The sequence below is a fragment of the Gorilla gorilla genome, chromosome 1 (genome assembly GCF_029281585.2).
Source record: "Gorilla gorilla gorilla isolate KB3781 chromosome 1, NHGRI_mGorGor1-v2.1_pri, whole genome shotgun sequence".
NCBI classification, from domain to species: domain Eukaryota; kingdom Metazoa; phylum Chordata; class Mammalia; order Primates; family Hominidae; genus Gorilla; species Gorilla gorilla.
Window position 1 is genome coordinate 175,375,137 of NC_073224.2, and position 13,583 is coordinate 175,388,719.

General features: G+C 40.4%; 1 protein-coding gene across 4 annotated transcripts in view; it reads right to left on the reverse strand.

Annotated features, from left to right (window-relative positions):
- CACHD1 (cache domain containing 1) overlaps positions 1–13,583 on the reverse strand; it is a 223,048-nt gene that overhangs the window by 84,844 nt on the left and 124,621 nt on the right. For all 4 annotated transcript variants that reach the window (XM_031001956.3, XM_063698040.1, XM_055349954.2 and 1 more), the window contains one exon: positions 5,247–5,353. In XM_031001956.3, coding sequence (XP_030857816.2) covers positions 5,247–5,353 — 107 coding nt within the window. The remainder of the gene's footprint in view (positions 1–5,246; positions 5,354–13,583) is intronic.

The following is a 13,583-nucleotide window of genomic DNA, read 5'->3' on the forward strand; positions in this document are numbered from 1 at the left end:
TGCTTGTAAATCTAGCTGTGTCAACTGTGCTGAGAACAACTCTTGTTATGTAGTAGGTTATACTTGAGACATGCTCATAGAAATATAAAAATTCAAGATCTGGTCTTTATATTCTACTTACCTCTGCCCTCTCCACACTCTTCTTCCCCACCCTCTGAATTTTCAAACTATCTGAACTCTCTTCCTTAACAAATAAACACTGAAATACATCAACATTTTGTTGGGATTATTTGTGCACTGAGTTTCAGTCTAAACCTCAGTAACAGGAGGTAATCTTAGTACCACTAACAGGTCTTTAATGCTTATTCCCTGGTCCTCACTCTCAGCTGATGATCTTGCTTTCTAATTCTCTGAAAAAACAGAATCACTAAGAAGGGAGTGTCCCCACGTTCATACCCATCATCATATGAGCATCTCCATCCATGTACTCTTCCTTTCCTCTTCTTGCTATGAATGAACGCTCTGTGCTTCTAGGTCCTCTACTGGTGATGCAGTATCTCTTACCTAATCAGGGAAAAAGCTCTAGCAATCTTCTCCCCTTGCTCTTGTGTCAGTCTCTACTGGGTTATTCCCTTTGGCACATAAAGTGAGTATAATTTCTCTCAATTAAAAAATATCTTCTTGATCTCATCTGGCCTTCCAACTTTCCTTTGAGCAAATCTCAGGAGTTCAAGTCCTTATTTCCTCTGACTCCTCTCCTCCGTTCTCCAGAGCTTGAACCCTCTAGGATCAGCCTATGCTACTATTCTACCAAACAACCCTTGACAAGCTCACCCATAGCCTCTACATTGCTAAATCATATGGCCGGTTTTCTGGACCCTCAGCATACAGGGACTAGGTGACAAAGTTGATCTCTCCCTCTTTCTTGCAACACTTTCTTCACTTGGCTTCAGGGAGACAGTCCTCTTGGTCCTCTTTCTACCTGCCTGACTGCCCTTCTCATCTCCCTTTCCAGCTTCCTCTTCATCTCAGTGTCACCTCAGCAGTAAAGCACCCCAAGACTCAGTCCCTGGAGCCCTTCTCTTTTCTACCCACAGTCACTTGCTACGTGATCTAAATGAGCCTCATGATTTTAGTACTACCTATACACTATGAATCTCTAGCCTTGGCTATTACCTAGACTGCAGACTTGTATATCCAACTGCTTATGAGGCCCTTCTACTTAGATATCCAACGAGCATCTCAAACGTAGCTTTTAATAACCTGCCTCTCACACAAACCTGCTCTTCTCCCAGCATTCCCCATCACAATAAATGACAACCCTGTCCTTCTCCTTGTAAGGCCAAGGATCTTAGAAGTCTTTCTGGACTCCTCTCTTACTCTCACATACCTGGTCCCGTACCCTGCCCACCATCCAATGGACCAGCAGATCCTACTGATTCTACCTTCAAAACATATTCAGAATTCAACTGCTTCTCATCACCTCCACTGTCACTGCACTATTAATGCTATCATCATCTGCTGCCTGGATTTTGGAGTAACTTTCTAAGTTGTCTTCCCCTACTTCTACCTTTGCCTTGTCCAGTCTAGTCTTGGCTCAGTAAACCTTTTAACCGAAGTCAAATCATGTCACTTCTCTATGTAACTCCCCCACCACATGATGGCTTTCTATCTCATTCAGAGCAAAAGCTAAAGTCCTTATAATGGCCAGTAAAATAAGGCTCTTGGTGACCTGGTCCCCGACTGCCTCTCTGGCCTAATCTACTCCCAGCTCTTTCACACCACCACAGTTACAGTGGCCTTCTTGCAGTTTCCAAGCACACCAAACAGTCACTCAATTCAAGGTCTTTGCCCCAGATATGCTGCCCCCAGATAAACTCATAGTCTACAATCCCACTTACTCAGATCTCACCCACAAACCCTTAGATGAAATAGTAAGTCATCTGCTCCTCCCCCCGACAGCCAACCGTATTCCATATGTCTCATCTCTGCTTTACTTTTCCTTGATAGCATTCATCATCTTCTAACATATCACTTGTTTCTATGTCTCCTGGCCCCTGGCCTCCAGATTATAAGCTGTGTGTGTGTGTGTGTGTGTGTGTGTGTGTGTTTTTACAGCTCCTGACCTAGAACAAAAGAGTACTTACTATGCAGAAGGCATTTAACAAATATTTGTCAAATGACTTCTAGTTGTACTTATTCCTTCCACTTAACAGGTAGGAGACCATTCTTCCAGGTTATGGCCATATACTAGAGAGGCCATTCCCTAGATTCCCCTGTGTAAACTCTCCCAATGGCCTTCTAACTCATCCAGAGCAAAAGCTAAAGTCCATAACCTGGAAGAATGGCCTGAGTATTCACTAAGAAAAAGTAACACTACTTCTAACAATGAAGCCAGATCTCAACAATGTGCTCATTATCAGAAACAATACAATAAATAGACAAAAAATAAGGCAATGAGGATGAGGCCCTGGCTACCACAGCCTCCAGATCCTCCAAGATCTGACCCACTGATGTGGGTGGTCTTGGCAGGGGACCATCATTCTGGACCCCAAGTGAGCACACCCCCCACTCAGTCTGCCCAAGTCTGCCCTTTCCTACTGTCCCAGTCACACAGCCAGGAGGTTAATGGAGCTTCTAGAATCTCAACACCAGACTTAGGATCTATTATCAGAAATATGTTAAGGAAGGTACTGTCTACTAGAAAGGAGTGAAAATGCATTTGAAAGTAGTCCATAATTCCTTCTTTTTTATTTTTTCCCTGATTATAAAAACAGCAAATGCTTAATTTAAGATTAAGAAAATTAATAAGGAAGTAAAAATATCCCACTGTTTCATCATTAAAAAATAACTATTAACATTTATGTGTGATCCATCTAGATCTTATATAAATACACACTAATATTTAAAACTTAATTATTGTATAAATGCACACTAATTCTTAAATCTTGGTAGGCACGGTGGCTCATGCTTGTAATCCCAGAACTTTAGGAGGCCGAGGCAGGTGGACCACCTGAGTTTAGGAGTTCGAGACCAGCCTGGCCAACATGGTGAAACCCTATCTCTACTAAAAATACAAAAATTAGCCGGTTGGTGGTGGGTGCCTGTAATCCCAGCTACTTGGGAGACTGAGGCAGGAGAATCGCTTGAACCCAAAAGGCAGAGGTTGCAGTGAGCCAAGACTGCATCACTGCACTCCAGCCTGGGTGACAGAGCAAGACTCTGTCTTAAAAAAAAAAAAAAAACAAAGAAAAAAAAGAAAAAAGGCCTAGGCGAGGTGGCTCATGCCTGTAATCCCAGTACTTTGGAAGGCTGAGGCAGGTGGACCACAAGGTTAGGAGTTCGAGACCAGCCTGTCCAACATGGTGAAACCCCATCTCCACAAAAAATACAAAAATTAGCTGGGTGTGGTGGTGGGCACCTATAATCCCAGCTACTTGGGAGGCTGAGGCAGGAGAATTGCTTGAACCCGGGAGGCAGGGGTTGCAGTGAGCCGTGATCACGCCACTGCACTCCAGCCTGGGCGACATAGCACGACTCTATCTCAAAGAAAAAAAGAAACAACCCATGAGTTACCATGACTTGTAAAAAATTTAACTACATACAATGTTGGATTACAGTATGTATTTTTGGAACGCTTACATCTGATCCTATTCAGATTGCTATTTCAACCTCAAGTCTTCAGACCAAGTAACATCTCTCATGTACCTGGGAATGTTTTAGGGAAAAAACTGAATTTGGGAACCTGGAGACTCAATTTCCAGCTTTGCACTGTGAGCCAGTTGTGGAATCCTCCCCGTTAATTTACCTGCCCATTCCATGCCCTTGTCTACCCTCTTTTGTTATTTTTGTAATGAAAACCATTCTCATTTAGCTTCCTTTCTAGTAGTAAACCTCACTTGCTGCAGAGGGTTCCAGATGATCTGACCAATGAAAAACGATATGCCTAGCAGATTTGCAGATTTAGGTTGGATCATTTATCTAGCAGCTATAGTTTTATTATGCCTAAGAAACATGCAACTTACAGCTTATTCTTTTCAGACCTAGTAGATTACATGATTTGTGTACACAATTCCCAAAGATTACAATTTCTGCCCCAAACTGAGACCTACTGGGGCCCTAAAAGTAAATATTCTGGTCCTCTGCCTTTCTCTTCGGCTTTATGTGTCTACATGAGACCTGGAATTTGGGAAGTATGGTTCTTCATGTTTAAGGATGCTTTGTCTTTCCAGCAATAAGGAAAGTCTTGGGGGGGTTCCCATGCTTTAGACTTTTTTCTTGGTAAAATCTGAGGATTGGAGATGGTATTATTTCTTAAGTTCCTTCCAGCTTTTAAACGGTGAAGGCTCTAGGTTCTGAGATGTATCAATCAACAAGAGTACATAAGACAAAAAGAAAGAGAAATATGGAGTGGAACTCTAGGGCAAAAAAGTGGAGATATCAGGTCACTTTGGAGCTAACCAGTAGTTATATAAATATGAGTACCCAGTAGTTATTAACACCGCCTTCAGCTGAGTTCCAATGAGAACAGGAAGAAAGTTCAACCTTGGTATATGGTATTATGGCCCTAAGTTTATTAATAGAAAAGCTCTCACAGCGTTTTTCCAGAAAAATCCCAAAACAGATTAAAAATTGTAACTAGGGAATGCAAAGAAAATCCAATACCTCCTATTGCAAAGATAACTGGGTCTCTAAAATAACCTTTAAAATAACAGATGTAAAATTCATGATAAATGAGTTAATAGACTGAAGAGCACAGAAAGGTATTTGGCATGTACCATATATAGCTATCTAGTAGAAGCTTAAGATATTGGCCAGGTGTGGTGGCTCACGCCTGTAATCTCAGCACTTTGGGAGGCCGAGGCCGGCAGATCACGAGGTCAGGAGATTGAGACCATCCTGGCTAACACAGTGAAAACCCGTCTCTACTAAAAATACAAAAAATTAACCGGGTGTGGTGGTGGGCGCCTGTAGTCCCAGCTACTCGGGAGGCTGAGGCAGGAGAATGGTGTGAACCCGGGAGGCGGAGCTTGCAGTGAGCCGAGATCGCGGCACTGCACTCCAGCCTGGACGACAGAGTGAGACTGTTTCAAAAAAAAAAAAAAAAAAAAAAAAGATGTAAGCTTGATTTTTTTTTTCTTCCTCTCCCTCTCTTGAGGGTTAACTTTCCAGCAAGAAATATCCAATCTTAAGTATATAATACTTCTCTTCAAAAATTAAAAAAAAAAAAAATTGAAGCAATATGTTTATTCAACTTGAATGCGGTAGAATACAGTTCATCTTTATAAAGCCAATGGATTACTGACCTGAATTTAAGTCTCGTCCTGGATTGAAGGCCCGGCTATTAACAGTAGTAGAAAGTCGATCACAACTAATTGTTCTAGACACATTGGTATTAAAGTTCCCATCGAATCTGAAACAATAGGAGAGAATTAGCAACACTTATTCAGGCCAGAAAAACCAACCAACAAAAATAATGGTTTACACTGTGTACAAGATAGGTCAGCCCGTAAACAGTACAACTATGATTTAGATTTAAATATTCAAAAAAATAATTTCAGAACTCTGTGTGTGGTGGGGGGAACACCTGCCTCTAGAAGGTTTTAGAAATCAAATTCAATTCGAAGATAAAAACAACCATTCTTCAAATCGACTTTTCTCCAATGAACTTAAGTCAGTACTACTGATAAAATCATACAGAAAATAGATGACAAAATTCAAAATAGAGCTACAAAAAAAAAAAAATCAGATGGGAGCTCTGATGTTACATGTAAAACAGAATTCTTTAAATTATCCTATTTGAAAACCAATGACCAAGTACAAACATAGACAGTAGTGAAGGTTGAATGGGTGTGGAGTAGGAATGGTCTAGATGTGAAGCCCTGCTCTGTCACTATTAGAAAGATTATTCAATTTTTCTGGGTCTCAGTTTTCTTATCTGAAAAAGATAATAAAACTTATTTTCCAAAGCCATAAAAAAAATTAAAAATAATGTATGGAAGTTCCTCTCATAGTACATGACACATAGCTTGTACCTGCTAGGCTGTCATGCAAATAAGGCAAAAGTCTTTTGATTTCCAGTGGTAGTGTAATGCTAGTACTAGAGCTAGAACAATGCTATTATTCTAGCTAGTAGCTTATCAATAAATATTAGTGGAATCAATGATCCATTGCTATAGCAACCAACAATCTGAAAGAATATAATAGGAAAACATACCAGCTTATTTACATATAGTCATAAAGAGTATTTTTAAGTGAATTTCATCCAGGAGTAACAAAAGCGAAGGATCTTGAACTTGTAAGTAAACTATTTAGGATTTCAGACCCTGAGAGGACTCTCAAAGTTTCTAAGAGATCCTCACATAAATGCAACTTGAAATAAGGTTTTAAAAAAATTTGTGTTAAAATGTAAACTTCAGGAACCACTAATGCAACTCCATGAACCCAAATAGAGAAGCTATAAAGTTAGGAGAAATATTCCTAAAAAGCAATATCCATTTGACCACTGGCATGAACTTTAATTATCTGTTGATCACATCTCCTAACACATAAGAACACATAAGAACACATGGAACTGATTGTACAAGCAAGGGGACTAGGTTTTCACATGGTATGTTGGTTTCAACAGCAAAAGCTAAAAACAGTCTTGCTTTATTTCATATCATCTCAAAGAAGGAGATAGCTGGATTTTACTGTTAGTCCAGGCTCTAACCTAGTGCAGAGTTACACCGACAATGTCAACTGTGCCTCAAAGGACACAGTTGCTTCACCAACGTGGCTGCCCTTCCTTGGACCTGCTCCAGTTTGTCTAGACGAGAAGACTGCTGCCTCAGAAGGCACAGATGGAGGGAAAATAAGAGATTAATACAGCAGCTGCTGCTGTGTTCATGCTGGCAAGGCACTATCACTATAACCTCACTTCTCTCTATGCTATAGCTAGCCACACTAAGTCTATTCCCTCCCTGATGTTTTTATAAAAGGATAGATAATAGTTTAGGCTTTGTGGGCCATAAAGACTGTTGCAACTGCTCTGCCATTGTAGTGTGAAAGCAGCTACTGAAAATACATAAAAAATTGAGTATGGCTGTGTTCCAATAAAACTTAATTTTCAAAAACAGGTGGTATTCCAGACCTGTTTCACCACTGCTGGTCTAGACCAGGGCAATCCAAGAGAAGTCTCTGGGATGATGAAAATGTATTATATTTGCACTGTCCAACATGTTAGACACATGTGGCTACTGAGCATTTGAAATGTGGCTAGCATAACAGAGACACTACATTTTCTATTTTATTTCGTCTCAGTTTGTAAATAGTCACTGAAGAGTGGCTACCATATTGGAAATGGAAGGCTAGAAGGTTCTCCTGATTACTTGTCTAGTAATCCTTCAGGTCTCTCTTCACGTTTCCCTTCTTCAGAAAGGCCTATCCTGATTGTGATGACTTCCCAAGTCTATGTCAACTGCCTCCATATTCTGTCAAGGCATGTGCCATAATTTTAAAATTACTGTTCTATTCATGTTTGTTATAGATCAGATTCCATAAACAGACAAGAGTGCCATGAAGTGAAGCACCATGTCTTGTTGATTTTGTTCACCACTGCATACACTGCTTAGCATTGTTCTGGTCATAAGTAGGTGCTCATATTACCTGGTCTTTTATGACCATCCACACCATCCAGGGTACCTACTCCTGTTCTGGGCTCCCCTGAAGGCTCCAAGAAATCTTAGCAAGTGAGGACCATGACTCAGTCAAATGGTTCCAATACTAAAAGTATAGCTACTTCAGAACCATCTGGGATGTATGTTAGAATGCAGATTCCTGGGATCCACCGTTAAGAGAGTCTGATTTAGTGAGTCTGGGGTGAGGCCAAGGAATCTGATTTGCACAGGCTCTGGAGGAATGAGAAGTACCCTCCAATCCTGCTATGCAGATTCTTTTAGAAATAAAGCAAAGTAATGGCTTTCTGCATGAGCACAGGTACTTCCCTGTAGGTCTCAAAGAGACCAAAGACACAGGATCTTCTGACTGGATTTAGATCAAGCGAATAGGGTAGTTCTGAGGTACATCTGCAGCTGACATCTGGACTTTGCTTTCCAAGTTATGAACCCTTTCTCCTACCCATTTCACAGTTGAGAAAAATGACACCAAAGATCACATAGCAAGTCAGGGACCTAAGAGAGACTTGAACCCATCACTCAACTCCTTTCCAGAGACAAACCACATACGATTCTGCATAAGTGATATATAAAGAAGAACTTGCAACTCAAGAGGGTTACTGACAAATCTTCCCAGGAAATGTATAAACCTGGAGAGAGCCTTTGTCTATCTGGATGAAGACTCCACAGAGAGCACGTCGCTTTCAGCATCACCCCTTGAGAGAGCTGAAGTCCAATGCTGAGGATACATATATTTTTCTGGACCTTTGTGAAATGCAGGCTGGCTCATGGGACCAGGGACATCAGGGAACTATTATTATAGGTTGTTTTACTTCCTTTGCTGAAAAGATAATCTTTAACAGCATTAAAGAAAACATTTTTGTAACAATAAAAATGACAGTGACTCATTAACAAAAGTAGGTGCTTGATAAACATTTCTCCATCATAAAGTAGTTTCACAATGTGGTACTTGTCAACAATAATCTATCCGACCTTCTCTTTCCACCAACTCCTATCCTACACTTCTAACGAAACTGGCCCCTCCCTATGTGCTCTTCTGTTCGACCCCAATTGTGATGCTCTCCAGTGTCCACTCCACCCTTTCTTCAAAGCCCAGCTCAACTCTTCTTCCTCTTTCAAATTTCTCCCTAGTACTGGCCCATGATGAGTCCTTCCTCCTCCAAGCTGACTAATGCCATTCTGCTTCTTAACTATATGCCTATGTCTTCTTCCTATTTTTCTTATTTTGTAATCAAACAACATAATATCACAGTCCTATCTATTAGATATAGATTTTTTTTTAAGATTCTGCTTATACCAACAAAACACTAATCAATTGTCTTCGTCCATTTGGACTATAAACTAGGTGGTTCATGAACAACAGAAATTCATTTCTCACAAGTCTGGAGGCTGGGAAGTCCATGATTAAGGTACTGGCAGATTTAGTGTCTGGTGAGGGGCCACTTTCTGGTTCATAGATGTGGCCTTTTCACTGTGTCCTCAGTGACAGGGGTAAGGCAGCTCTCTGAGACCTCTTTTGTAAGGGCACTAATGCCATTCATGGGGGCTCTGCCTTCATGATCTAATCATTTCCCAAAGGCAATGATATTAATATATAATATTAATATTAATGATATTAATATATCTAATCATATTCCTCCTAATATGATCACATTGGTGATTAGTTTCCAACATATAAATTTGGGACAGAGAAAGCAAACATTCAGACCATTGCATCAATAAAATTTAAAAATAAGATTATAAATAATGAACAAATTATCTTATTCATTTTGCCTTCCCCCTATGCCAAATACATGTGTGTTACATGGGGGTGAAATTCCAAAAGATGATTATCATGGAACCCCTATTTGACTAAACCCTACCCATGTAGCTCTTGAATTCTCAATTCTCTCTAAAACCTTTTATGCACTTGAGAAATTTTAGCTTCCCCCAATGGGACTGTAGGTTACTGGAGGATTTATATTTCTCTCTCACGTCTAGCACAGTTGCTGGAAGGTGGGGCATTCCATAAATTCTTACTGGTTGACTGAGTAACGAGAAAGGGCAGAGAGTTAAGTCACCAGAAAGCTCTGGGCATTTTATTTCATAATATTCATTGAACATCTACTGTATTTCATAAGAGTCTCAACTGCCGTGAGTTCTCTCACATGTGCTGAATTTCAGCCGTGCAGCATTCACTTGCCAGTCAAGTTAGCATGAAAAGCCTAGAAATCAACCTCACTCTGCTGCTTTTCTCACTACCACTGATGTGCCGGTCAGATAAAGAAGGAGGTGTCAATAGGGGCTTAAGATACACAGGGCTGGTGGACCGGCTAGGCTAGCAGGAGTAACTACTGGAAGCAAAAGTGAAGAGTGCTTATCTTTCTACCCTTCACTAACACTCCAACGCCTGCCGCTTTTTCTGGACTCCGGACTCCACACGCAGGGATAAAACATGCTCAGCCATCCTTGTTACTTTAGCTACCTCTGGTCCCCAGAGGAAGAGTCACCTTGCCAAAGACAGGAATGCATTTTATGCCCATATGCCTTTGAGAAAAGTGACTTATAAAAAGAAACATGCTATTTGCCCTGATTTGGAAAATGTGAGAAATATAAAGCTCATACTTAGGACACTTTATAAAAACATGTCACTTATTCTTAGGGGTTACCTAAAAGATTTTTCATTAAGAAGTACATTAGCTGCCAGTCACATTTATATAATTCCGGGTTTATGGAAAGGCCAAGAAGTGGTAAAATCATAGATTTTCATACAAAATGAATGGGCAATTCAACTTAAGAGGTTTGGTTTGCTTCATTCCTCATGCCTGTGCTTTTAAAAAGTTAGTAATGACAATAGAAAACTCTGATCTAAATCTCCTTTAGACCCCGACTCTATAACTGCATTCTATGCTCATTTTCATAAGATAAAACCAGTGTCTGAAATTCAGTTTCAAGAGAAATAACTCCATCTCTCCAATCCCTGTAAGTTAAAAAAAAAAAAAAAAAAAAAAAAAAAAAAAAACTTCCTTCTGGATTTACTTTCATGAACAACTGATCGAAACTGCATCCCGAGGGAGAAAACAGAACTGTGACTCCCACTTTGATCTCTTCCCCATGGAGAAATTCACTCCCTGCCTGGCTTGCAAGATGTTCACTTGATTGACGTTTGCTCTGATGTGCAAACTGCTTTGAACTTCAGACATTTAATTCCCATCAGGCTGCAGTCATTTTTATTCTCCTTCAACAGGATTTACAAGCAGGAGATCAGCAAATGTAGAAGATAAAATAAATTTGCAGAAGCTTTGAATCTTACATCAAAACAGTGTTCAAGTGAGTTCCAATTGGATTTCATTCAGCCTCAATTCACAGTGTAAATCAACTTTTCAGTGAAGTCCCAGTTTAGAAAGAAAGAGATATAAAGACCCCGCCCCCCCCTCCAGCACCCCTCCACTCACACACCAGTTGGGGTTTACTTCCTTTCTTGGTCTTTGTTTAAATTTCCTAGGGAAGGTGACTTGCCAGGCAAATCACTCAGAAACCTGGGTTTTTCTCAATATTTCCAGAGAAGTCTGCCTCATTTATCACATAGCATACAAAAATCACACCCACAGTGTCAGTTCCAAGGGCAGTGATGAAATGTGGAATTGTTCATGGATGAGTTTTTAAGGTAATGATTAAAAAGCAAATCCCTGTGGAAACTGATCATCAAGTCCACACACAAAGTCAATGTAATGATAGCTAATAGGGTAGGGAATATTCTTTACTTGTTTGCTTGTTTTTAATCACTGCTAAAATGCTGAGATAAGTGCAAAAGGTTAAAAAAAATCATTTCTTCTGAAAGCAAAACTTGGTATCAGATCAGAAGTGGGTATGGAAGAAATGCTGAGAGGCTTCCGATGGGAGGTCACAACACAAGCAGGCCTTTGCTGCCAGTGCCACTGAATTACCAAGCTTTGTTTTTAGAACAGCACACATTTTTCTGGAAAACAAAGGCGGCAAAAACCCTTCACCAGTAGCTGCAGGAGCTGCTAAAGGAAGGTTCTGGACACTGAGAAACACTCAGGCCTACTAATCCCCTGGACCCTAGTAACAGCCTAACAGGGTCTGGTTTACTGTGATATGACACGGAGACATATCTCTTCACCTCTATTCAACCAGGTTCCCGCTCATTCTTTCTGGGAAGTATCTGCTCTCCAAATATTTGAGCAACACCAGTTGAAAAGAATTAAACAAGAACCTCCTTATCGTCCACTTAACCACCCATGAGAATAAAGTTAAACAAAGAAAGAGCTAAGATAAAAATCAAACATCTGCACTGGCAAATATTTAAACTCTGTTTGAATGGTAGAGGAAAGGGGCAAGAGCAGGATCACTTCAAAAAGGAACTATCACATTTATAAAGTAAATAATACTCAACCCCCCCCTCGACTGAGTTTACTTATTCAAACACCTAAATAGATGGGCCAACCAAAAAGCTGTCAAATAACATGTAATCACATTCCGAGAAATAGTTTTTCCTTCCATCTCTGCAGAGATTGGAGTGATAAGTCACATTCTTTCTTTCTTATCAGTAATAAGGATTAAACCTTCAGGGTTCAGCAACTCAGCCAGATTGGAAACAAGGGCTGGTTTCAAATGCCCTTGGAAGGTAAGGCTTTCAGAGCAATAAAGTGTCTCCCTCTCTATTAAGTCTAAGTATCACCCAGACCAACCATATTTCTTTTTCGCCATTTCCCTACCACAACAGATTATGGAGAGAAGGCCCTGCTGTGACCTTGTGTCCCACTTCTATATTCAAACAGATGGTATTATCATTCAATTCACTTTCTCATAAAAGCTTGGAAAATTGCACAGGTGATATCTAGGGTGAATTGGAAGTGGGTGCACAACCATATTAAATATTTATCCTTATCTTCCTCATCACCAGGTTGGACTAGGGGCACATGAAGAAAGACGGGTATCTGGAAAAATCAAAGAGAGAACAGGCTGGGGAGAGCAGCTTGGTGGGGTCTGCAGGCTGCCTCTGTGACGTTCCATAGCACCCCTGTCCATCCTGCCACTTGACCTCTAATAGGGACTTGACACACTTTACAGTTATTTATTTATATACCCTTCTCCCTTGCTTGGTAGACACAAAAGGAGAGGTCTTTTCTTATGTTTCTTTATACCCAGGGCCTAGCTCAGAGTCTCCTTGTGAAGAGCAAAAGTTTAGTCAATGTCTGCCAGATAAATACACACAGAAAGCCCAAGAGGTTGAGATTTCCCAGGACTAGAGACCGGAGACTGTAAATTGGGTGTGTTCTCTCCCCTCACACATACTGAGTATTTAGTACACAGCAGACGACTGTGAGTGGTATGACACAGACACAAAAGAGAGGCACTAACAACTAAGAGTTAGCAGATGACCTTGGAGATTAACTGGTTCCATCTACCAGCACACATGCACCGAGGAGGGAAGAGTCCTGTCCATACATCTCCCTGTTCTGTTAAAGAAACAGAAAAATATAAGATGCAGAATACTTATGGCTGATTCTACAAAAGGAATACTATCCCAATATTAACAAGTTAATAAAGCTAGAGTGTAAAGACAGATATCTACATCATCGTACCAGATAAGTCAAGTCCCCAGAAAGAGATTATAGATAGATTTTTAAATCTGGGCCTTCTTTGAAATTGCTTTGGTATTTTTCACAATAAAAATGCACAAAAAGGTTGCTTTTCAGCTAAGACAGGTTCTATTTCTTAAAGCTGGTATAGTCTGCTAGGCAGTTTTCTACAGAGATCAGATTTTAAAAAGAAAGAAAAATCACAAAACCATCTCTATTTAAAATCCATAAAAGGCAGCTGGTGAAATTCAATAGCGTAAGCAGTGAGGCAGGTTTCCCATTCTTCCTTCAATGAAGGTCACACGAAAAACGCAGGAAGCTAGATTCTCAGCAGATCCAAATGCAGGCGCTTTCCGCTATAAGGGTACTCATCAAGACTCCT